Source organism: Mobula hypostoma, chromosome 4, assembly GCF_963921235.1.
Source record: "Mobula hypostoma chromosome 4, sMobHyp1.1, whole genome shotgun sequence".
NCBI lineage: Eukaryota > Metazoa > Chordata > Chondrichthyes > Myliobatiformes > Myliobatidae > Mobula > Mobula hypostoma.
In genome coordinates, this window is record NC_086100.1 from 32753112 (window position 1) to 32777005 (window position 23894).

General features: G+C 43.1%; 1 protein-coding gene and 1 pseudogene across 1 annotated transcript in view; both read right to left on the minus strand.

The window, feature by feature from the left end:
- Positions 1 to 23894, minus strand: part of anos1b (anosmin 1b) — a 157252-nt gene that overhangs the window by 10390 nt on the left and 122968 nt on the right. Inside the window, exons 8-11 of the mRNA XM_063044838.1 lie at positions 17072 to 17207; positions 16137 to 16292; positions 9831 to 9925; positions 6681 to 6852 (exon numbers count right to left, since the gene is read on the minus strand). Coding sequence (XP_062900908.1) covers positions 6681 to 6852; positions 9831 to 9925; positions 16137 to 16292; positions 17072 to 17207 — 559 coding nt within the window. The remainder of the gene's footprint in view (positions 1 to 6680; positions 6853 to 9830; positions 9926 to 16136; positions 16293 to 17071; positions 17208 to 23894) is intronic.
- Positions 3437 to 6063, minus strand: LOC134346022 (small ribosomal subunit protein uS7-like; annotated as a pseudogene).

Genomic DNA, 23894 nt, shown 5'->3' on the forward strand with positions numbered 1-23894 from the left:
AATGGCAGAATATAGTATTTATGGTAAGAATCTTGGCAGTGTGGAGGATTAGAGGCATCTGAGTTCATCAGATACTCAAAGGTGCTGCGCAGGTTGACTCTGTGGTTAAGGAGGCATACAGTGCATTGGCATTCATCAACCATGGGATTGAGTTTAACAGCCAAGAGGTAATGTTGCAGCTATATAGGACTCTGGTCAGACCCCGCTTGGAGTACTGTGCTCAATACTGGTTGCCTCACTACAGAAAGGATGTGGAAAGTATAGAAAAGGTGCAGAGGAGATTTACAAGGACGTTGCCTGGATTGGGGAGCATGCCTTATGAGAATAGGTTGAGTGAACTTGGCCTTTTCTCCTTGGAATGGCGGAGAGGTGACCTGATAGAGGAGTATATGATGATGAGAGGCATTGTCTGGTGGCCCCAGAAAGATCAGCAGATTGAGCAGCTTGCCGTGCACTGTTCAGGAGGCCAGCATGTTCAGAAGCACTGCCTCTCCATTCCTGTGAAGGCCTACGTTGCTGTGGCAGAGGATCAATGGGTTTTGCTGGACCACTCATGGCACAAAATTCTTGGTAGTAGTGAATGCAGCTACAAAGTGGTGAGAAGTATTCCCAATCGGCTCCACTATAGCCTTGCACACCGTTGATGTGATGAGAAGGTTTTTCGTGAAGACTGGTGTTCCAGAACACTTAGGACAATAGACCAAAGTTTGTGGTGGAACAGTTTCCATAATTCCTGAAAATGAATTGAATAAGACATATTACATCTGCACCATACCATCCAACTACAAATGGCTTGGAAAGGTTTGTCCAGAGTCCAAAGAACACACTGTAAGCACCGCCAGTAGAAGCTTGCCAATTTCCTTCTTCAATATCAAAATGCAGCACATTCCATAACCGACAACTCACCAGCTAATTCTGTTCCTGGGTCATCCCTTATTGTCCATTTATTAATTAATTATGGTTTACATGTAAAAATAAGCGAATTGCATACATCATGACACTACTATGTCATACGTGCATATCTCATTTAGAGTAAACTATGATGTTACATAGAAACATAGAAAATAGGTGCAGGAGTAGGCCATTCGGCCCTTCGAGCCTGCACCGCCATTCAGTATGATCATGGCTGATCATCCAACTCAGAACCCTGTACCAGCCTTCCCTCCATACCCCCGATCCCTTTAGCCACAAGGGCCATATGTTAGTTGATTCGTATTCCCGGCTCTCTTGTTTTCCTTTTAACTAGTCTTATATTTTGGAGTTACAAAACATAACAGTTAGTGATGTGATTTTTGGGTATGGTGACATGGTGATTGTTACAGAACTAGTAGACAGAGTTCTAGACTGTTAGTCCCGAGGCATGAATTCAAACTCCTTTGTGGAAGCTGAGGTATTTAAAATCAAGTAATGAAGTGAACCTGAAATTAATCACGCTGTTTCAGTAACGTTGAAATTAGTGGAATTCATGTTAGCTGCCTTAGCTCCCACTGAAGCATAGACCTCCCGCCTCCATCATCCTCTAAAGTTGTTGGTATGGTTGGAGTTCATCAAGGTTTCTGCAGTCTATTGTATCCACTGTACAGGGGATTGGCCTGTATAGCTTCACCAGAACCCCGTTGGCTAGCCTTACCCGTTTCCGCCTCTCATGATGGGGATGTAGGGTTGGACTTCTGAAAGTTAAATGCATCTAGTTTTTTAATATTCTTCAACAGTGTTCACAATGAATAAATAAAAATAATATGCGTGCAGTTTAAAAAAATACACCTTTTTCCAATTTACCATTTTTACATCTTGTAACAAATTTGAATCGGGAGAGGAGCAGTACACCAAGTTGAATTAGTGAACATCAGGATGTTGACTATATTTCTGATGATGTTAACTTTAACTAGTTGTTAGATTTGTATGGTGGTTTCTATCAGAATTAGTTAAACTGGGTAAGAGTATATTACATTGAATAAAGAACAGTACAGCACAGTAATAGGCTCCTCAGTCCATAGTGTCTGTGCTGACTGTGCTAATTTTAAATAATTCCCTTCTGCTTGCACATTCTCCATGTCTCTGGATTCCCGGTTAATGTGCCTCACTGCCTTTTAAAAGTTACTACTGATTCTGCCTCTACCAGTCCCCCTACATGATACTTTCCAGAGATCTCATCAAACGTTTCCCCCTCACCTCAAATCTATGCCCTTTAGTATTTAATATTTCCACCAGAAAGATTCTTGGCTATCAACACCTCTCCTAATCTGAATTGAATTGAATTTACTTTATAACTTACATCCTTTACATACACGAGGAGTAAAAATCTCTACGTTACATCTCTATCTAAGTGTGCAACTTATAGTAATTGAAATACTTCTATCAGGTCACCACTCAGCCTATGATGCTCCAGAGAAAACAATGTCAGTTTATCTAACCTCCCCTTTTCACTAATATATTCCAATGTAAGCTGCATCCTGGTGAACCTCTTCTCCACCCTCTCTAACGTCTCCACATCCTCCCTGCAAGGTGCTGACCAGAACTACACATTAAACTCCAAATCTGGTCTAACCAAAGTTTTATTTATCTACAACATGACCAGCCCGAACAATGAAGGCAACTATGGCACAGGCCTCCTTTTTCATCATATGCACTTGTGAGGGAGCTACGGATTTGCACCTCAAGATCCCATTGCATATCAATACTCCCGGAGGCCATGCCATTTACTGTGTATTTCTCTCTCACGTTTGGCTCTACAGAGTGCAACACCTCACAGTTACCTGGATTAAATTCTATTCACCATTTCAAACATGAGAAAATCTGCAGACAGTGGAAACCCAAAGCAACACACAAAGTGCTGAACTCAAGAGGCCAGGTGGCATCTTTGAAAAAGAGTAAACAGTCGATGTTTAGGGCCAAGACCCTTCTTTAGGTTTGCAAAGAAAGAACAACCTTCCTCACTATCCAAAACTCTCCAGTTTTTGTCATCTGTAAACTTATTAATTGTCCTACCTTCATTGTTGTGTACACATAAATGCTATCACAAACAACAGTGATCTCAGCACCGATTTTTGTGCACACCTTTGATCACAGTCATCAGATCAGTACAACACCATTATTCTGTTTATTGTGTCTTAATCTTATGAATTAGCCTATAATGAGGGACCTTGTCAAAAGTTTTACAAAGATCCATGTATACAACATCCATGGTCTTTCCCTCATCATTCATCTTTGGCAACGCTTCAGAAAACTCAAACAATTTTGTAAGACATAACCTCCTCAACACAAAACCATGCAGACTTTCTCTAATAAACTTATGATTTTCCAGATCCTCTTCCCAAGAATTTCTCCAATAACTTCCTCACCATAATAAGGTTCACCAGCCTATAATCTCCTAGTTTGTCACTACTGTCCTTCATAATCAGAACAAAAATAACTTAAAAAAAATATTTTTGGTACTTTTATTAGACAATGAAAACTGACATGACGAAATTAATGGTTGGACTTAGCCACACGTTCCAGCTCATCCTGCTTCTTAATGACACACGAGTTCGAAGAGCCCTTAGCAGCATTGATGAGTTCATCTACCAAGCATTCTGCAATGGTTTTAATGTTCCTGAATGCAGCCTCTCTGGCCCTGGTGCAGAGCAGCCAGGTAGCCTGGTTGACGCGCCGCAGAGGGGACACGTCAACAGCCTGCCTCCTCACAGTGCCAGCGTGTCCGATTCGTGTGGAGTCTTCCTGGGGTCCACTATTGATGATGACATTCACCAGTACCTGCAGGGAGATCTCACCGGTTAGCAGGTGGATGATCTTGAAAATGTGCTTAACGATGCGCACGGTCATCAGCTTCTTTCCATTGTTGCGGCCGTGCATCATCATGGAGTTGGTGAGGCGCTCCACGATGGGGCACTGTGCCTTACGGAAGTGCTTGGCAGCGTAGCGGCCCAAGCTGTGGGGCAGGTACTTGGCGTACTTCTCCTTGATGGCGATGTAGTCCCACAAGAAAATGTCATTGACTTGAACATCACCAGTGCTCTATTTACCAAACAGCTTGATTTGGATCCACCGGCGAAAGGACCTCCTTCGGGTTGCACCGTGATCAAAAATAACGATCAGAGCAAAAATAACTGCTATTCTCCAGTACTCGAGGACCTTACCAGTGGCTGAAGAATTCAGTCAAATCCCCCAGCAGTTTCTACTCTTGCCTCCCCCAATAACCTGGAATAAATCCCATCAACACTGGCAGATTTATCCACCATAATATTTTTCATGAGTCCCAACACCTGCTCCTACTTGATATTAATATACCCTAAAATATTGACATTCCCCTCCCTGATCACACACCACAGATATGAAAGCCTCAGGTTTCCGCTCTGTTCGATTATAAACAAGGTGGGAAACCCGATTGGATGAGGACTAACCAATCACAAGGGAGAAAGTACAGGGGTATAAATACCACCGGACTAGACATGCCCAGGCATCATACCTAAAGAAGACAGCAAAGTTTGTCATTGAAATATCAGTTACAAATGATACCTGTACCTGGCTTGAAGCCCAAGAAGAGTTTATTCGAGTGTTCGAATCTTTTAGGAAGTTTGTATTTCCCTCCAAGTGTAAAATGTTTATGTGTCAATACTGATGTTACAGGTAGAAAATACAGTTAGACCATAAGACATAGTAGCAGAATTAGGCCAAGCAGCCATCGAGTCTGCTTTGCCAATTCATCATGGCTGATTTATTAGCCCCCTCAATCTCATTCTTCTGTTTTCTCCCCATAACTTTTGGTGTCCTTACTAATCAAATACTGATCAACCTCCACTTTAAATATAATCAATAACTTGTCCTCTGCAGCTATTTGTGGCAATGAATTTCACAGTATCATACCCTCTAGCTAAAGAAATTCCTCCTTAACTCTGTTCTAAATAGGCACCCTGCTATTTTGAGGCAGTGCCCTCCGGTCCTAGACTCACCCACTATAGGAAATATCCTCTCCATATCCACTCTATGCAGACCTATCAATATTTGATGTTTCATTGAAATCGTCCCTCATTCTTCTAAACCAGCAAGTACAGTCCCAGAGCCATCAAGTGCTCCTCATATATTCACCCTTTCATTCCAGGAATAGTTTTCTTGAACCTCTTTGGACACTCTCCAATGTCAGTACATCTTTTCTTAGATTATGGGGCCTAAAACTGCTCACAATACTCCACCGGGGGTGGTGTGGTGCAGCGTCCAGGCTGGAGTTGATGCTACCCTCCAGTGTTCACTCGGCAGAAGACAAGCTCTATTGTGGTCAACTGCAGATTTCTGCAGCATTGATGACTTGAGTTTTGGACCCTTTTATTGAGTGACTGTAGCTTACTGATACATTTATGTGCTTGTTACCTTGTACTTGTGATATGTGCTTTGTACTGTGTGTGTCTATTGGTATTGTGTTTTGCACTTTGGCCCTGGAGTAATGTTGTCTTGTTTGGTTGTATTCATGTATGGTTGAATGACAATTAAACTTGAAATGAATTGAATTGATTTGAAGTGCAGTCTGAATAATGTCTTATAAAGCCTTAGCATTACATCCTTGCTCTTACAATCTAGTGCTCTCAAAATGAATGCTAACATTGCATTTGCCTTCCTTACCACTGACTTATCATGCAAGTTAACCTTTAAGGAATCCCGCACAAGGACTCCCAAGTCCCTCTGCACCTCTGATTTTTGAATTTTATTTCTTCTACCAAAGTGATGACCATACACTTCCCTACACCATATACCATCTGCCACTTTGCCCATTCTCCCAATCTGCTTATGTCCTTCTGCAGCCTCCCTGCTTCCTCAATACTACCTGCCCCTCCACTTATCTTCGTATCATCTGCAAACTTGGCCACAAAGCCATCAATTCCATCATCCAAATCACTGATATATAATGTGAAAAGAAGTAGTCCCAACACCGACCCCTGCGCAACATCAGCAGTCACTGGCAACCAACGAGAAAAGGCAGCTTTTATTCCCACTCTTTGCCTCTTCTATGCATACTAGTATCTTTCTGGTAATACCATGGGTTCTTATCTTGTCAAGCAGACTCACGTGCATCACCTTGTCGAGGGCCTTTTGAAAATCTAAGTAAACAGCATTCACTGACTCTCCTTCATCTATCTTGCCTGTTGTTTCCTGTCAGGCAAGATTTCCCCTTAAGGAAGCCATGCTGAGTTTGGTCTATTTTATCATGTGCCTCCAAGTACCTTTGTGTCCTCTAAATTACAGGCTAATTGGCCTGTAATTTCCTTTCTTCCCTCGCTCGTTAAAGAGTGGAATGGCATTTGCAATTTTACAATCCTCCAGAATAATTCCAAAATCTAGTGATCTTAAAAAGACTATTACTAATGCCAACACAATCTCTTTAGCTACCTCTTTCAGAACTCTGGGGTTTAGTCTATCTGGTCCAGGTGACATCTATCTTCAGACCTTTTGTCTTCCCAAGCATCTTCTCTTTAGTAACAGCAACTACCTTCACTTCTGCCTGAACACTCTTGAATTTTGTGGACTGATGCAAAGACTCTCACTTCTGCCTGAACAGTCTTGAATTTTGTGGACTGATGCAAAGACTGATTGAAGTTGTATGCACGAGGTACAGGATGGAATGCAAGTTAGATAGAAAAGCTTAGCCAGAATCACATGACAACCATATTGCAAAATCTTTTCAAACATACCAGTCTTTGTACAAAGTAGACGTTTTAACACTTTGGCTGTAATGGAACTGCTGCAGTGAGGAGTTGTCACATAGATCACGGCCTGTGGAGCCTGCCCCTGGAGAGTGATGGGTTGCACTGTCACCTTATATTCACAAGCAAATAACAGACCACTGATAATGAAGTGTGTGCCCTGAAGGAAAAAAAGAAATATATAGCAGGATGAAGAATATATTCTTACTTTCCCATTTAAATTCAACAGCTGACACAAAGAGAAGCAACTGATAAAGCTGAACCGTGTCTAATCTTTAACAGACAACAAAAGCAAATGAAACAATCTGTTCTCTGGCTTCATAAATGTTGATGAGTAGCCTCAATAATTTCAAACACATCAGTAATCCTACACATGAGTTATGCTGAAAATAATGATTTAGAAAATTTACGTATTTAGAAAAATAATTAAATGGGTCAATTTCATGACAACATCAAGGATTATATCAGAACATATAGGATAGTGAAATCAAGGTGTGGGGTGAAATCAATTGAAAGAACCTCTAATTTGCTAAAAATACACAGCTCTGGTCACCTGTCATTGGGAAAGCACACTGACATAAGACTGGTATTCAGTTTTGTGAAAATTGTTATGCTGGATAGATGGGGAGACGATATACCTAAAATGATACAAAATTCCATAATGTCAAAAGAACAAAGGGACAGTTGACATTTTGCAGTGAGCACATCCTATGATTGTAAACTCAGGGACTGTTGGGTTGCTGCAGTGGAGAGATGAGGGGCAGTAAATTATCTTTAAGAGATCTACCTAATTCACGTTCATAGTGGTACTCCAGAACTCCCTAATGATAGTCTTTAAATTTTGCAGAACCTGCTTCTACATGAGTGGCCTGCAGATGGCGCAGATAAGCCTCAAGTCAATGAAAATCTAGAAATGGCATCCAAACACAGATTGCACATTGCTGGAAGCCAGAGTACATTTCCTGATCTGATGTGCATTATATACCAAAGTTAATATTGGGACCTTTGATTTTCATCATTGCCTGTTTCGTAGAAATTGAGTTACAGAGCACAGAAAAGACTGTAGCCACGTAAGTTCAATTTTGGGCGTAAGCATGCAGTGATCCTTGAACCTCATACTAACACTGAAAGCGAATGGTTAATTTGTTTTTGGAACAATTGAAGATGTAATATTTTCCTAATATTCTAAAGAAGTAGAGTTTATTGAAATAATTTGTTGTTTTTGTGGTAAGGAAGACAAACTAAATCTGTAAGTATCATAGATAGCAACACACACAAAGTCTTGGAGTAACTCCAGCAGTCAGGCACTATCTATGGAGGGGAACAAACAGTCAGTACTTTGGGTCTTCATCACTTTGTGTGTGTTGCTTATGATTTCTAGCATCTGCAGAATCTCTTGTGAGTATCATAGATAGAATATTTTGTAATCTGCTTTCAGATTTACTGAATCTTGACACTCTTCTTTTATATTTTTAGGCTGATTTGCACCACTTGAGATAAGAATCTAACTTCAAACTGATACCTGTACCAGATCAACAACAAGCCTGCAGCCTACCTCAACACCTTCAAACACATTCTGCCAAACTGCCTGTGCACACGCACACACACTTAAAATGTAATGGAAAGAATGCTATTTGTGATCAAAAGAGCAGTTTTTTCTATGTGACTAAATAATTTACTTTACTAGTTAGGTAAATCCTCTGTCGGCATAAGGATGATGGATGCATAGACTGAGTTTTTTAAACGGTGTAGTATGATAAGTTTCAGTGAACAAGTGATCCATCTGTACTTTATTATAAACAGATGCCAACTTCAAACATGTTGTAATAGGACCAACGTTACTTGCTGCAATTTCACAGTAAACTGTGAAAATAGAAGCATTGCTCTTGACAATTGACTAACTTACCATCATAAACCAAGGATATTTTTTCAAAATTTGTCCAGGAACAGAGCAATTCATAATAGAAAGTTCTAACCACAGCATTTAATGAAGAGTTCCTTGTTAATTTTTGTTATAAATTATAATTCAAAGGACGTAAACACGAGAAAATCTGCAGATGCTGGAATTTCAAGCAATGCACATAAAAGTTGCTGGTGAACGCAGCAGGCCAGGCAGCATCAATAGGAAGAAGTACAGTCGACGTTTCGGGCCGAGACCCTTCAGTCTCGGCCCGAAACGTCGACTGTATTTCTTCCTATTGATGCTGCCTGGCCTGCTGTGTTCCACTGGCATTTTGTGTGTGTTGCTATAATTCAAAGGATTTTGTTTCAATCCCACCTATTGTACAGGTTGAAATTTATTACTTGTTTTTAGGAGAACTATTACAATTTAATACACAATTAAAACAGTAAGTGGTAGGAAGCGAATTGCAAATGTGCCTGCCACATGAGAAAAATGAATGACAATTGATTGAAGTCCAACCACACACTTATATGGGACTTAATTAAGGAGGAATTACAACATTCCCTTCATGAAGACAAGAAAAAACAATTAATAGGATAATCAGCCACCTAAATAAATAGGTATTTTTGTGTTCCGTTAAGTTTAGCAAATAAATTTTACAAAACAGCTTTTAATTCAGACAACAAAAATCTTTTGAAGTCATATCAAACTGAAATTAAGTTAATCACAGTTTCAAGTTTTGAAGCTAGCCATGATAGTGCAGACTGCAGAACATCGATTGGATGAATTGAAGTAGGTGATCATTTTAAAATATCACAGTGGTGTTTTTTAACCGAGGCTCTGAGATGTAATGCAGGACTCATACCGACTATTTTGTTGAACCAAGTTAACTCTAGATAACCATCCAACTGCTTCATGTCCTTTTCCACTTTAAACTTTTGTTTTGTATTTTCCCTTAAGTGACATAAACTTGGTGTTCAACTTAAAAGTGTGTTGTCTAGGTGATCAAAAACCTCAAGACATCTGACATCTTTAAACGTACTTATGTTTTCATAAGTTATTTTATAATAAATTAAATGTCCAGTGAAAAATGGTGCAAAATTGTCTTCTTTAAACTCAAGGGGAAGCAATGAAGAGGAAGATTCTTTCATACAAAGCAATAGAAAAAATGGAAAAAATAATTTATTCTCTTATTTTTACAACATTTAGAAACCAGTCAGATGTATTTTACTTACCTTGACTGTTGCATAATGTTGTATTTGTGAGTTGTTCACGGCACAGGATTCTGGCACCCATGTTAGCAGATAGGTATTGTGGTTCTTGAGACTCTCTGGGGGAATAAGGGAAGATTGTAGGTTTATTAGACACACACACAAACACACAACCTACTTCAACCTGCCTATTTAATAGAATTATCCTGATCTCAGGTGGATACATGAATGACAAGATAGACTACATAAATAGCATTCACTGCACCAAGAAAAATGTTGCAGTGGTTCACTTCCAACCTGGTTAATCTTTTAATGTTAGGAGGCAATGCTATCTACTAACATTAAAGTAATATAAAAATTAAGTTTAAGAAGTGCAGAATTCATTATTTTGAAGTGTGAGTTCATGCTAGGGCAACACACAAAAAATGCTTGCGTATCTAAACAGCTAGGACGCCATATCCATGGTCAATTCTGATTGATGGGGGGCCTCCTAAATACGCTAAGATCCCTTAGTGCTTCAGAATGTTTGAATACGATTAGACTACTTATTTCATAATATCATTAGTTTTAGTTTCATTAGTTTTTTTATCTTTACAAGGTTGTTCTTCTTTGCTGGTTTCTTAATAAAGTATCGAATATACAAACGTACTTCCCTCGACTTAGAACTTCATTATTTGAGGAACATTATAGTGTCAATCCCCCTGTGATTAGTCTCCGAGTGGTTTTCATTTGTTTAAAAGTAACTGCTACAGCCCAGATACAGAAGAAAAAGTGTTAAGATGTAATTTAGTTTGGAGTCCCTTTAGATATTGAACCTGACTTTTAAATGATAGCCCAAGTCACAAAACTAAAATTATGTTTCCCATTGTAGAATAGTTAATGATTTTGACAGTGCAGAAAAACACGTGTAACCAAATGTCTTTGAAGCTATCTTAATCAACCGCAAGCTAACAATAAATGTCCTTCTTTCTCAACCATAACATATCCTGTGTTTCATATCTGATTAAGGTTTAAAGAGAAATAGTTACACTTACGTAAATTTATATTTAAAAATCCACCCCTGCAACCCTCTGTTGTGGCCTTCCTTCTATTGGTGCAGTTCCCATGCAGATCACTCATGGATATAGCTCATGGCAATGATTGTCACCTTATAATGATGAGGTGTGCTGAAAGCAGGCCAAATACAACAATCTTGGTACATAGAAAAGAGTAAACAGTTGACTTTTCAAGCCAAGACCCTTCATCAGGTTAACTGACCTATAATTTCCTCACTTCTGCCCCTCTCCCTTCTTGAAGAATGGAGTGACACTTTCAATTTTCCAGTCCCCAGGAACCATGCCACAGTCTAGTAATTCTTGAAAGGTCATTACCAATACCTTCACAATCTCCCCAGACACCTCTTTCAAAACCCTGGGGTGTAATCCATGGTGAAATCCATCTGCTCCAGGTGACTTATTCACCTTCAGTCCTTTCAGCTTTCCAAGGACTTCTCCCTAGTAATAGTAATTGCACTCACTTCTACCCGCTGACACCCTTGAACCTCTGGCATACTGCTAGTGTCTTCCACAGAGAAGACAGATGGAAAATAATTATTTAATTCATCCGCTATTACTACTCCTCCAGCATCATTTTCCAGTAGTCTAATATCTTCTCTCATCTCTTTTTTACTCTTTACATATCTGAAAAACTTTTTGGTATCCTCTTTTATATTATTGGCTAGCTTACCTTAATATTTCATCTTTTCCTTCCTTATGACTTTTTTAGTTCCCTCTTTTGGTGAAAGCTTCCCAATCCTCTATTTTCCCACAATTTTTGCTCAATTTCAGGTAATCTCTTTTGCTTTTATGTGGTTCTTGAGATCCCTTGTCAGCCATGGTTGCTTCATCCTGCCTTTCATACCCTCTCTTCTTTGGGATGTATCTATCCTATGCCTTCCTAACTTCTTCCAGAAACTACATTGCTGTTCTGTCCCCTATCCCCTCTGCCTACCTGCCTGTCCTTTCAATACAATGTGTATCCCAGGATGTTAAGCTCCCAACTATGATCTCCTCTCAGCCACGACTCAGTGATGCCCACAATGTTATTCCTGCCAATTTCTAACTGCACTACAAGATCATCTACCCTATTCTGTTTACTGTGTGCATTCAGATATAACACTTTCAGCCCTGCATTTGTTACCCTTTTAGATATTTTCTCCGTGTTGCACTGCAACTCATCCCACGGACTGCAATTTTGCCCTATCATCTGCCTGTCCTTCCTGACAGTCTCACTATACATTGCATCTGCTTGCATACCAACTGCCCCATCCTTAGCCCTATCACTCTGATTCTCATCCCCCTGCCAATTTAGTTTAAACCCTCTCCAACAGCTCCCCAGCAAACCTGCCCACAAGGATATTGGTCCACCTGGATTCAGGTGTAACCCATCCCATTTGTACAGGTCATACATTCCCCAGATGAGATCCCAATGACTCAGAAATCTGAAGCCCTGCCCTCTGTACCAATTCCTCTGCCACCCATTCATCTGCCAAATCATTTTATTTTTGCCCTCAACAACACGTAGCATAGACAGTAATGCTCAGATTACTATCCTGGAGATCCTGCTTTTCAGCTCGCTATCTACCTCCCTAAGTTGTCTCTTCAGGACTTCCTTCCTTTTCCTACTTATGTCATTGGTGCCAATATGTACCAAAATTTCTGGCTGCTCACCCTCTCCCTTTAGAATGCTGTGGACCTGATCTGAGACGTGCCTGGCCATGACACCTGGGAGGCAACATATCATCTGGGTGTTTCATGTTCACTCCTTTAACTATGGAATCCCCTTTCACTACTGTAGTCCTCTTTCCCCCCTTCCCTTCTGAGGCACAGGCAAACACAGTCACTGTGGCATCCCACCCGGCAGGTTCTCCCTCTCAACAGTATCCAAAGCGGTATACTTATGATTGAGGGGAATGGCCACAGGTGTACTCTGCACTGGCTGGCCATTTCCTTTCCCTCTCCTGACAGTCACCCAGATACTTGCCTCCTGCAACCTAGGGACGACTACTTCCCTGTCACTCCTACCTACCACCCCCTCAGTTTCCCATATGAGCCAAAGGTCATCGAGATGCATCTCCACTTCCTTAACATGTTCTAAAGGAGCTGCAGCTAGGTGCACCTGGTTCCTTAAGAGGCAACACTCATATCTTCTACTTTGCCTTCGTGAATAAAGTAGGATTGGCATGGTGAATTCCCACGTGAGAAAGCACCTTGTTTGTTGCCAAAATGCTGGACTAGAATATTGATTTACTGCCACACATCTGCTGGATATTGAAGGACTGGAAATATTTCTGACTTCAGTACAAAACAGAATATGAACCAATATACAGGTAGGCAGTAGGATAAATTACAAATTTATCTCTATCTGCTTTCCAGGTCATCACGAAATATAATGAAAATGTAATTCATTCTCTCTGAGTACTGAAATTCAATGATATGATGTCCTACCACCAAGCACATCTTTCTCTCTCTCTCCCCCAACTTTCTGCTTTCCACAGGGAACACTCTTAATGTGACTCCCTTGTCCATTTGTCCCTCCCCACTGATCGCCCTCCTGGTACTTATCCTTGCAAATGAGACAAGTGCTACACCTCCTTCCTCACTACCATTCAGGGCCCCAAACAGTGCTTCTAGGTGAGGGGACACTTCACCTGTGAGTCTCCTGGGGTCATATACTGTGTCCGGTGCTCCCGGTATGGCCTCCCGTATATCGGTGAGACCCGATGTAGATTGGGAGACCACTATGTTGAGCACATATGCTCCGTCCGCCAGCAAAAGTGGAATTTACTAGTGGCCACCCACTTTAAATCCACTTCCTATTCCCATTCCAATATGTTCATCCATGGCCTCTTCCACCGTCATGATGAGGCCACACTTAAGTTGGAGGAACAATACCTTATATTCCATTTGGCTTGCCTCCAACCTGATGGCATGAACATTTATTTCTTGAACTCTGTTAATGTCCCCTGCTTCACCATTCCCCATCCCTTTTCGCTCTCTCTCACCTTATCACCTTGCCTGTACTTCGCCACCCTCTGGTGCCCTTCCTCCCTTTTCTTTTGTCCATGATCTTCTGTCCTCTCCTATCACTCTCCCCCTTCTCCAGCCCTGTATCTCTTTCACCGATCAACTTCCCAGCTCTTTACTTCATCCCTTCCCCTTCAGGTTTCACCTATCACCCTGTGTTTCTCTCTCCCCCTCTCCCCACCTTTTAAATCTACTCCTCAGCTTTTTTTCTCCAGTCCTGCTGAAGGGTCTTGGCCCAAAATATTGACTGTACTCTATTCTATAGATGCTGACTGGAATGCTGAGTTTCTCCAGCATTTTGTCTGTATTACTTGGTTTTCAATCATCTGCAGATTTTCTCTTGTATGTGATGTAAATAAATCCAGTTTCAGCCTGGAAGGGTTAGATACTTACAAGTTCATTGTCATAACAGCTGTTGGCAATGTGGTGCTTACCATGCTATGAGTTTGCAGCAGTAGCAGATGTACTATAATTGAGACTGTTCTTATTGAAGTGTTGACATTTCTTGGTGAGGTTCAGGTAAGTGAATGGCTAAGGTTCAAACAGGAGAACCCCTTGGGTAGATACAAGTTCTTCCCCACTCATCTTCATTCCTATTCTAGCAGCTCATCCTACTCTACCCTCTGTACTTATTTTCCCAGTTGTGCTATAATCTCAAGTGAACATCGATAAAGTACCCATGTCAGGCAACAACTGGGTCCATGTGAATGCACAAAGTCAGTAAAAGTCCTTCAGCACCCACCCCTGCAGCCTCTGTAAATTTCTGCAACTTGAATTAGGTTGACTTTCTAGAATCCCAGCAACTGGCCAAAGAAGTCAACCAGAAGCTAGCCAGACCCACTTGTTGGGGGTGGGGGATCTTCTGTGCGACTGAACATATGATCACTCTCACAAAGTTAAGAGCAAGTCAGCTGGAGCTTGGATCCAAAAATAGGAAAGTTGGCATCAAATTATCTTGACAGAATGACTGATTCCATTGACACCTGCCACGAGTGCCTCTGGGGCGGGGGGGAGGGGGGGTATACACTTTGTACCTGTTTGTTTTTGCCTGCATTAAGAATTTATGGTTTAAGATGGTGCCGATAAAACACAGTGATGACTTGCTGTCAGAAAACAAAATTACTAATTACCAATCACACTTTTTCTTGAGAATGATCACTCAGTCAATAGCCCGTAACTTCCCTTTTGGAGTTGAGCTGTTGAGCTGCCTGAATGACATGGCATTTTTGCGGTGTGAACTGAAGTCTCAAAGGTGCGGTACTGTTGCGGCGTGGCACGCACGGCTGAATCGGGGTGGTGGAGCCCAGGCCCGAGAACGGGGAATGAGACAATGTTTAGCCATTGCTGGAGTGGACTTGGAGCCAATTCAAAGTGGCAGAACTGAGGCAAGGCAGGCTCAAGGTGGTGGGCCTAGGCCCAAGTGCAAGGAGAAACCAAGGTTTAACCGATTTAAGCATCGGAAAAGTCGGGTACAGGCCGAATCAAGGCAACGGGTCACGGTCCCGAGAGTGAAAAACAACCTGTTGTTTGGCTGGTTTAAGCGCCAGGCCAGATTGAAAAGGTCAGGGTGTGGGGGTCGGAGGTGAGGCACAGGCTGGTGTTCAGCTCACTGCTCAGTGAAGTTTACTCGTCTCTGCGCTGAACTGAGGCTGTGGCCTGCAACGAATGGGCTCCTGGATTGGCTGAGACTGGCTTTGTGGCTGTGAACTCACTTCCATGAAATTCGGTTCTGAATACCACCTGCTTACTTTTATTGTTTGCAAGCTCTGTTTTTTTTCTGCTCGTTGGGTGTATGATGGTCTTTCTTAAAAATAATTTCTATTGAGTTTCTTTGTTTTGTGGCAGCCTGTAAGGAGACAAATTTCCAGGTTGTAGTATACTTTGATAATAAATGTACTTTGAACTTTAATAAGATTTATGCCCAGATATGTGCATGGTGTGGACGTTGCTTTGGAACTCCCAAACCTGACACTGACAATCCTAATTTCTCACTATAAGGGAGCAGAGATCTGTTCCAGAAGACATCCAATGGAATCTATTTGAAATTCTGATTGTGTTCTTGCTTAATGAGAGTCCTATCTCAGAATGTTATTGAAAAAGAAGTTCCCAGTTTGCAGCTGTAAAGCATAAAATTGGTTAACAAGTGATGGTACTAGTTATAGCACTAACTGTAGTTGTCCTTTCAATTTACATTTACAGAGAAATCTAAAGAACAAAGTACTATTAGAACAATTAATTGCAGTCAAGATTTGGTTGGAGGTCTTACCTTCTTTAGCTTTTTTCCAATGCACTTTAACTTGCAGCTGGTTGCCATGATAATAGGGGGCTGCTGCCTCTAGACTTCCAACATCCAGCATTGGATGAGTAGGTAGAAGTTCATTGGACACTTCTGTAGTAGGGGTGGCATAATTCGTTTGGCTGTCTAAGATAAAAAAACTCAAATCAAGGCCAGTTTTTCTTCCTATTGCCCAACCCTCCCAAACTTTGGTTTTCACATGAAAGAGAGATTTGTATAGAATTTAGTATGTAACATTTGTTGTAAACATAACAATTACAGTACTGAAATGACTTTTGGACATGTACTTGGATAGGAAAGGCTTAGAGAAACGTGGGTCAAACACAGCCAAATGCGGCTATCTGAGATAGGCAACATAGTCAGCAAGGATGTGTTGGTCCAATGGACCCGTTTCTATGACTCTCAATCGGCTCAAGATAGAAACATGAATCTAGTCTCAGCCACACCTTCAAGACTGCTACTGGAATGAAAATACATTTACTGTTTCATTGCTGCATGCGGACATGTCTTTCTAAAGACTGTACGCATCTTTGGAAGAATCCGCAGTCCATCACAAGTTCACTTTCAATGTTATTTTGTTGCTGTCAGAGTTTTTTTAACAACAGTAAAAAGCAGTATGTGAACTGATGGAGTGAAAAATTTCCAGCATTTTGTTATTCTATGGTACAATATTTTGAAGTATTTTGGGATATATCATTGAACAACTACGTTTCTGATCTCTCTTGTACTACCTGGGCAAGGAGATGGGGGAAGATCATAGGGATTTGTCATTGGTCATAGGGGACAAACTTTTAAAAATTGTCCACGCTGTCACTGAACAAAAATTTCAGCATTATAAACAACATTAGAGAAAGGCAGAAATGATTTCAGTGTTTTAATATCAGGGAGGGTTCAAGTGTTCTTACCTGTGGAAGGAGTAGTAAAGAAAAGCATGGCTTTGCTGCTTTTTAAGTGTTTTTGTCCCCAATTGGCCACTGCCTGTACTTGGACCAGGTACTGAGTGTTTGGTTGAAGATCTTCAATTTCAAATTCATTTTCCACCTTAAACAAGAGCATAATTTGAAAGGTTTTAAACTATTAGGAATGTTAACAACATTAATGTAGAGGGTATTTCCTAATGATATTTATGCTCACCATAGATTAGACCTGCATTTCTATCGAACTTAATTCTCCACAGTTGGAGGAATGGAATGAGCCAGAAAAGAAGAACTGTTTGCCTTCTACAAAGACAGCCCTCAAGATATTCAGAGGTTGATTCATAAGAGGTACAAGTGAAGTAAAGTATAAAATGAAGGTCCCCTTGTAGGATGTTTAATCTGCTGCTCATTCTATTTTGGTACTAAGGAAGACAAACTATACCTGTAAGTGAGGTAAGATATTTTGTAACCTACTTACTGATTTATTTAATCTTTCTACTTCCTTATTTTACATTTTCTTTATTTTCAGGCTGATTTGTACCAGATGGATATTTTAAATTCACAGCTAAATTTCTGCTGGTAACATCAGTGCACCTTCCAGAATCTCTTATGCTTTTAAACTTAATTAGTATTTTGCCAAAATATTTTTAATTGTATCTCTAAACCTTCTTTCACTTTAAACCTGACTTTCAGAAAAACACAAATGCTGCAATTTAAAAATGTCACTTATGGCCAGATTCAGATATGATAGCCTGCAGCACAATTGCAATATGATCATAATATGGAACTCCAAGTTTGCAAAGGTAATCGTGATAGATTATGATCTTGCCACCCACCTTTCCACTGTCCCTCAGAGACAGGATTTAGAATTCAGCTTGAAATTGGAATGGTGGCAGCAATGAAACGAAAGTAGGAATGAATCTGAAACAGAAACTTAAGAGCTGATTTGAAGCAAGGCCAGACAGAATTCAAAAGAAAGGCAAGGAAGTATTCATCTACACCTTAATATTGACACGAAGAAGCTACACAAGAATAAAAGAGTACATAAATTATACGTAACATGCTGTAGGGTTTCACTGCTGTGTAACATGCTGTAAGGTTTCACTGATAATGTAATGGTTTCTCTGTAGTAGCAATGTTTGGGTTATGACTAGAGATAACAGGGTTTGGAATGCTGTTCTTTCTTGAGAGTCTGGAAGAGGGATTTTTGCGGTCTTGGCCGGGGAGAGATGAGGAGAGAAGATGCAAATGGAGAGAGTTGGCAGACCGCCGGACGGGGTGTACTTGGAGTGATCATGCAAAGGGCAGTGACGATTGAAGGAGGTCAATTTATCAGTGATCGGCATATCAGTGAGCTCCAGCATTGCATATAGACTATTTAATAAGATTGGCCCTTTTTTTCCTCCTTTGTTTTTGTTTCTTTACTAACCATATAGTCAAAGTAAGAATTATAAAGCTTAATCGTTTAATCGCATATTGTGTACTGTTTGTTATTTCGGGTTACTGATTTCTAACAGGGGACACATCGCGCAGCATCCACCCAAACGAGATTTCTTAAGTTTGGCCGGGCCGGGGGCTATCACCCACTATATTAAGCTGTGAGCCGAAGCGAGAGACACCATTGTGGGGGCTATGTTCGGGATTGATTCCATTGGATGCTGTGTGATTACCCTGAGCAATGAACCAGTCGGGCAGATATTTGTACTCTGGATGAGTTGTTAATTCCACTGTTAAGCACTGTTGAAGGTGTGATTGTGCGTGGAGGTTTGATAAAATGGCTGGCGCAGCTCTCGTTTTAATGCAGACCAGCGCTGAGGTAGCGGTAGCTGGGGGGGGCGGAGATTTCAAAGACAGGGTTCTCTTGATTCTGAGGAGTGAGGGGAAAGAGTGGTCGGATTTGAAATATCTAATTAGTCCACGTCCCTGGAGAAGAGTGAGAATTCTGAGTTAGTATCCACCCTTACTTCTCTGGTGAATAAATGGAAAAGACAGCTTCCACCTATTCGCTGGAATAATGCCTATCCCTAAAGGGGAGGAGGAGGAGTTGGGTGGAGCGGACCTCTCAGTTGTTAGATGAGTGGCAGTGCTCTGATGACATAAAGTGACAGAGATTGGTTGATGTGCGGCCAGCCTGTTGACATTGTGAGAGCCGTCAGGTTGAAATCTCCTGTAGTGACAGCTGTCAATTATCTGCAAACACTGGACAACACTTTTGGCCCAACTGGAAGCCAATGGAGCTCATGGTGGGGTTTCAGAACATGCGCCAGGAGAAGGGGGAGAAGCTTTCTGCTTTTATTTTTCGGCTAGAGAGGCAGCTAAATTGCTTGCAGTGCAGAGGGGTCATTCAGGTGGCTGAGGTGGATCAGTAAGGAATGGACCAGATAGCCAGGAGTGCCCAGTCCCAGGACCTGATTGCTTGGGGTCTCCAACAGTCTTGTAAGATGTGCCCCCCTTCGTCTTTGGTTGAGCTGATCAGAGAGGTACGGGAAGAGGAGAACGCGGCAGAAGCGCGGGAGGACTCCGTCAGCAGGGTACTTGGTAGTATTGGTAGTAGTCCCCTGCGGTGAAGTGACAACAGATAGCCTACCCTGGGGAACGGTAGAGGAGATTGGGTTGGAGTTGAGAATGGAGATATGTTGGCTGTAATCAGTGGGTGTGACCCCCCCCCCCAATACGATGGAGCTGATGTGGGGGTAGATTCCCCAAGAGGACTTACAATGCGGAGGGCTGCTGGAAGCAGGTGTCACGCCAGAAGGAGAGCGAGCACCTGGGTACCTCAGCAGGTAGAGTCGTTGGGAAAACCTAGAGGAGACCCAGTGAGGGAACGGCCTGGTGTCTCTGGGGGAACATGTTCCTAGCAATGTACCAAGGAACCCCCAAAAGCGAAAGGCCCAATTCCTGAAGGCTTAGTGGGTCCATCCTCCAGTGTGTTGCTACGAATAGAGGGTATGTATGCTTATACCATACTCGACGCCGGGTCACAGGTCACGTTGTTGTACTGTTTGTTTTACAACTGGTATCTGAAGCATTTACCATTTGACACCATTCAAGGCACTGGAGATCTGGGAGCTTAGTGCTAGTGATTATCCATACAATGGTTATTTGTCACTGAAGTTGGAGTTCTTGGAGGCCGATGTGGGAGTGTCTGAGGTCCTTGATACATTGGTGCTGATTTGTCCGGACCCTGTTGAGAAGGGCGGTGTTTCAATTCTGGTGGGGACCAACACCGCTCTTGTGAAGAGGCTCATGGGAGCCTGCAAGGAGAAAGCTGGGGAGAGCTTTCTGGGAACATTGTCCGTGCACCCGGGGCTTCGAACTGCTTTTGAGGAAGTGCATGGCAGCATTGGGCCAGATACCGAATTTAAACGAGGGACTGTGTGCTTCACCCAATCGAAGCCAATGGTGTTACGGCCCGGGGAAGTAGCGAGAGTGATGGGGACCGCTAAATTTTCTGAGTGCCTGAGGGCAAAGCCCTCTTAGTGGATGCTCCAGGAGACCACGAGGGGGAGTCGGAACTTCTTGCTGGGGTACTGGTGAGGCCCGAATTGCAGAAACCCTCGGTTGTACAGAAACGCAGGATGGCAGTGATTGTCAGGAACACTACGAAGAGGGAGGTCACCTTCAAGCAGGGGATGCCCCTGGTGCATTTGTTTCTGGTGACGGTAATGTCTAGTGCCCCTGTGAGACGTGCCGGGGACAAACTATTGGAAAATGGGGGAAAGTTGACCGCTGAGTCATTCAACTTCGGGGACTCCCCAGTTCCTGCAGGTTGGAAGAGGAGGCTGGTAGAGAAGATGTTGAAGCTGGAAGGCGTCTTTTCCACTGACGAGTTTGACGTGGGTTGTTCCAAGAGCACGTGTCACACTATCCGGGTGACTGAGGATACCCCGTTCAGAGTAAGGTCACGTCAACTGGCCCCTGCAGAGATGGAGGACATTTGGCAGCATTTGTGTAAGTTGAAGGGAGCTGAGATCATCACTGAGTCCTGAAGCCCCTATGCGTCTCCAATAGTGGTGGCCCGAAAGAAGAATGGGAAGGTACAAATGTGTGTGGACTATAGGACTCTGAACAGGCGCACCATCCCTGACCAGTATACAGTCCCAAGCATTGAAGACGTGCTGACCTGTCTGAGTGGTGCGAAGTGGTTCAGTGTGCTGGACTTGAGGAGTGGATATTACCAGATCCCCATGAGTGAGGCCGACAAAGAGAAAACCGCATTTATATGTCCACTGGGATTCTTCCAGTTTGAAAGGACAGCTCGGGAGCTCCTGCAACCTTCCAGCGGGTCATGGAGAAGACAGTGGGGGATATGAGCTTGCTTGAGGTATTGGTATATCTGGATGACCTCACAGTATTTGGATCCACCTTGGAAGAACATGAAGCGAAGCTGCTGAAGGTGCTGGGCCACCTGAAAGCTGAAGGGTTAAAACTTTCCCTGGACAAGTGCCAGTTCTGCCAAACGTCAGTTAGCTACGTTGGGCACATAGTATGGGGTAGCTACAGAGCCAGCTAAGATCGAGGCAGTTTCCACTTGCCCAAGACCTCAAGACTGTGAGTGCTCTGCGCTCGTTCCTCGGATTCTGTGGTTACTATCGGAGGTTTGTGAAAGGCTACGTGAAAGTGAGTCACCCTTTGAATCAACTCCTGTGCGGTTACCCTCCCTTGGGTAAGAAAGGGAAGGGGAGAAAAGGACAGGAGGGTGGAGAGAATCTTAGCCTGTTGGAACCCTTTGGACCGAGGTGGAATGCAAAATGTGAGGAGGCCTTTCAGTCACTGAAGGAGCTGCTGACCCAGGCGCTGGTGCTGGCTTTTGCGGACCCCCGATTACCGTATGTACTGCACGCGGATGCCAGCTGAGAGGGTTTAGGGGGCATCTTGTATCAGGATCAGGGCACTGGGTTGAGACCCGTTGCGTTTGTCAGCCAGAGTCTGTTGCCCTCTGAGAAAAACTATCCCATGCACAAGTTGGAATTTCTGGTGTTGAAATGGGCGGTGGTGGATAAGCTGAGTGACTACCTCTACGGGGCAAGTTTGAGGTGAGGACGGACAACAGCCCCCTAACTTATATCCTGACCTCAGTGAAACTAGATGCCACAGGCCATCGGTGGTTTGCAGCATTATCTGCCTATGATTTCAGCCTGAAGTACTGGCTGGGAAGCAAGAACGTTGATACTGATGCTTTGTCCCGACGGGTGCATGAGGGACTGGACAGGGACGAGGAAAGGGAGAGTGTTCCTGCCCCGGGGGTGAAGGCCCTGTGTCAGTTTGCCATCACCATGAAGGCAGAGGAAAAGGAGGGGCAGGAGCAAGCGGTGGATCAATTGGGAGCTTCTGATGACTCCATTCCCCAAGTTTATTGTAACCTGACTGCTCTGAAGACAAATGACCTGCAGGAATTGAGTTCTGAGAAAGTGGCAGCTGCTCAGCGAGATGATCTGGGCATTGGCACCATTTGGGTGGCACTCGAAAAGGGAGACATGGCTCAGGTGGAGAGGATGAAACACGCTTCGGTGCCTCCATTACTACGAGAATGGCCTCGGCTGGAGTTGAAGAACCAGATCTTATACCGGGTCACGTCACACCCAGACTGACCCCGGCGTTGCCAGCTGGTTCTGCCCGAGAAGTATCAGAGGATGGTGTTGAAATCACTTCATGATGATTCTGGACATTTGGGGGTGGAAAAGACCTATAGATTGCTCAGAGACCAGTTTTACTGGCCCCGAATAATGTCGGAGGTCGAAGAATACTGCAAGTTATGCATTCGATGCGTAAGGCGGGAGACACTGCCTACGCAGGCAGCTCCCTTGTCCCACCTGCAGAGTGTGGGGCCTCTGGACCTGGTGTGTATGGATTTCCTGTCAATAGAACCCGATGCCAACAACACGGTGAATATCTTAGTCATCACGGACCACTACACCAGATATGCTCAGGCTTTTCCTATCAAGGACAGAGGGTGTCTATGGTGGCAAAGGTGTTATGGGAGAAGTATTTCATTTATTATGGCCTTCCCAGGTGAATACATACTGATCAGGGATGGGACTTCGAGAGCAGACTCATCCATGAGTCACTGGGCATGTTTGGAGTTGAGAAGTCGAGGACTACACCCTATCACCCACAGGGTGATCCCCAGCCAGACAGGTTTAATCGGACCTTGCTAGACATGCTCGGAACCTCAGAGATCAGCAAGAAGAGCAGGTGGAGTCAACATATTTGGCATCTGGTTCACAGTTATAATTGTACACGAAATGAAGCTACTGAGTACTCACCATATTATCTGATGTTTGGGCGCAAGGCAAGGTTGCCCACTGACCTTTGTTTTGGGACTGACGAGGGTGACTTACCACCGAAGAGTTATCTGAAGTATGTGTCTGACATGAGAAGAGAGTTGAAAAGGGCTTATGAATTAGCTGGGGTCGCGGCTGCTCAGCAGAATCAAGGGAATAAGAGAAGGTATTATCAAATGGTGAGGTTCTCCCAACTCCCGCCAGGACACAGAGTCCTCATAAGAAATTTGAGGCTACCTGGAAAGCATAAGTTGGCTGACCACTGGGCAGCTACACGCTATGTGGTGGAGAGTCAGATGCCAAACCTACCAGTTTTCTGGGTGAAACCAGAGGATGGGAATGGGTCTGTCAAGATTCTCCATCGGAACCACCTGCTGCCTCTGGGACAAGAGGTGCAGGTAGACCCAGAGCCCGACTTGGAGCCTACACATAGTAAGAGGACTCTTCGGAAACACGGGGTGACTACCGGGCCCCCACCCCTGAGAGGGATACTGATTAGGAGGATGACCTGGATGTGTGGTATATGC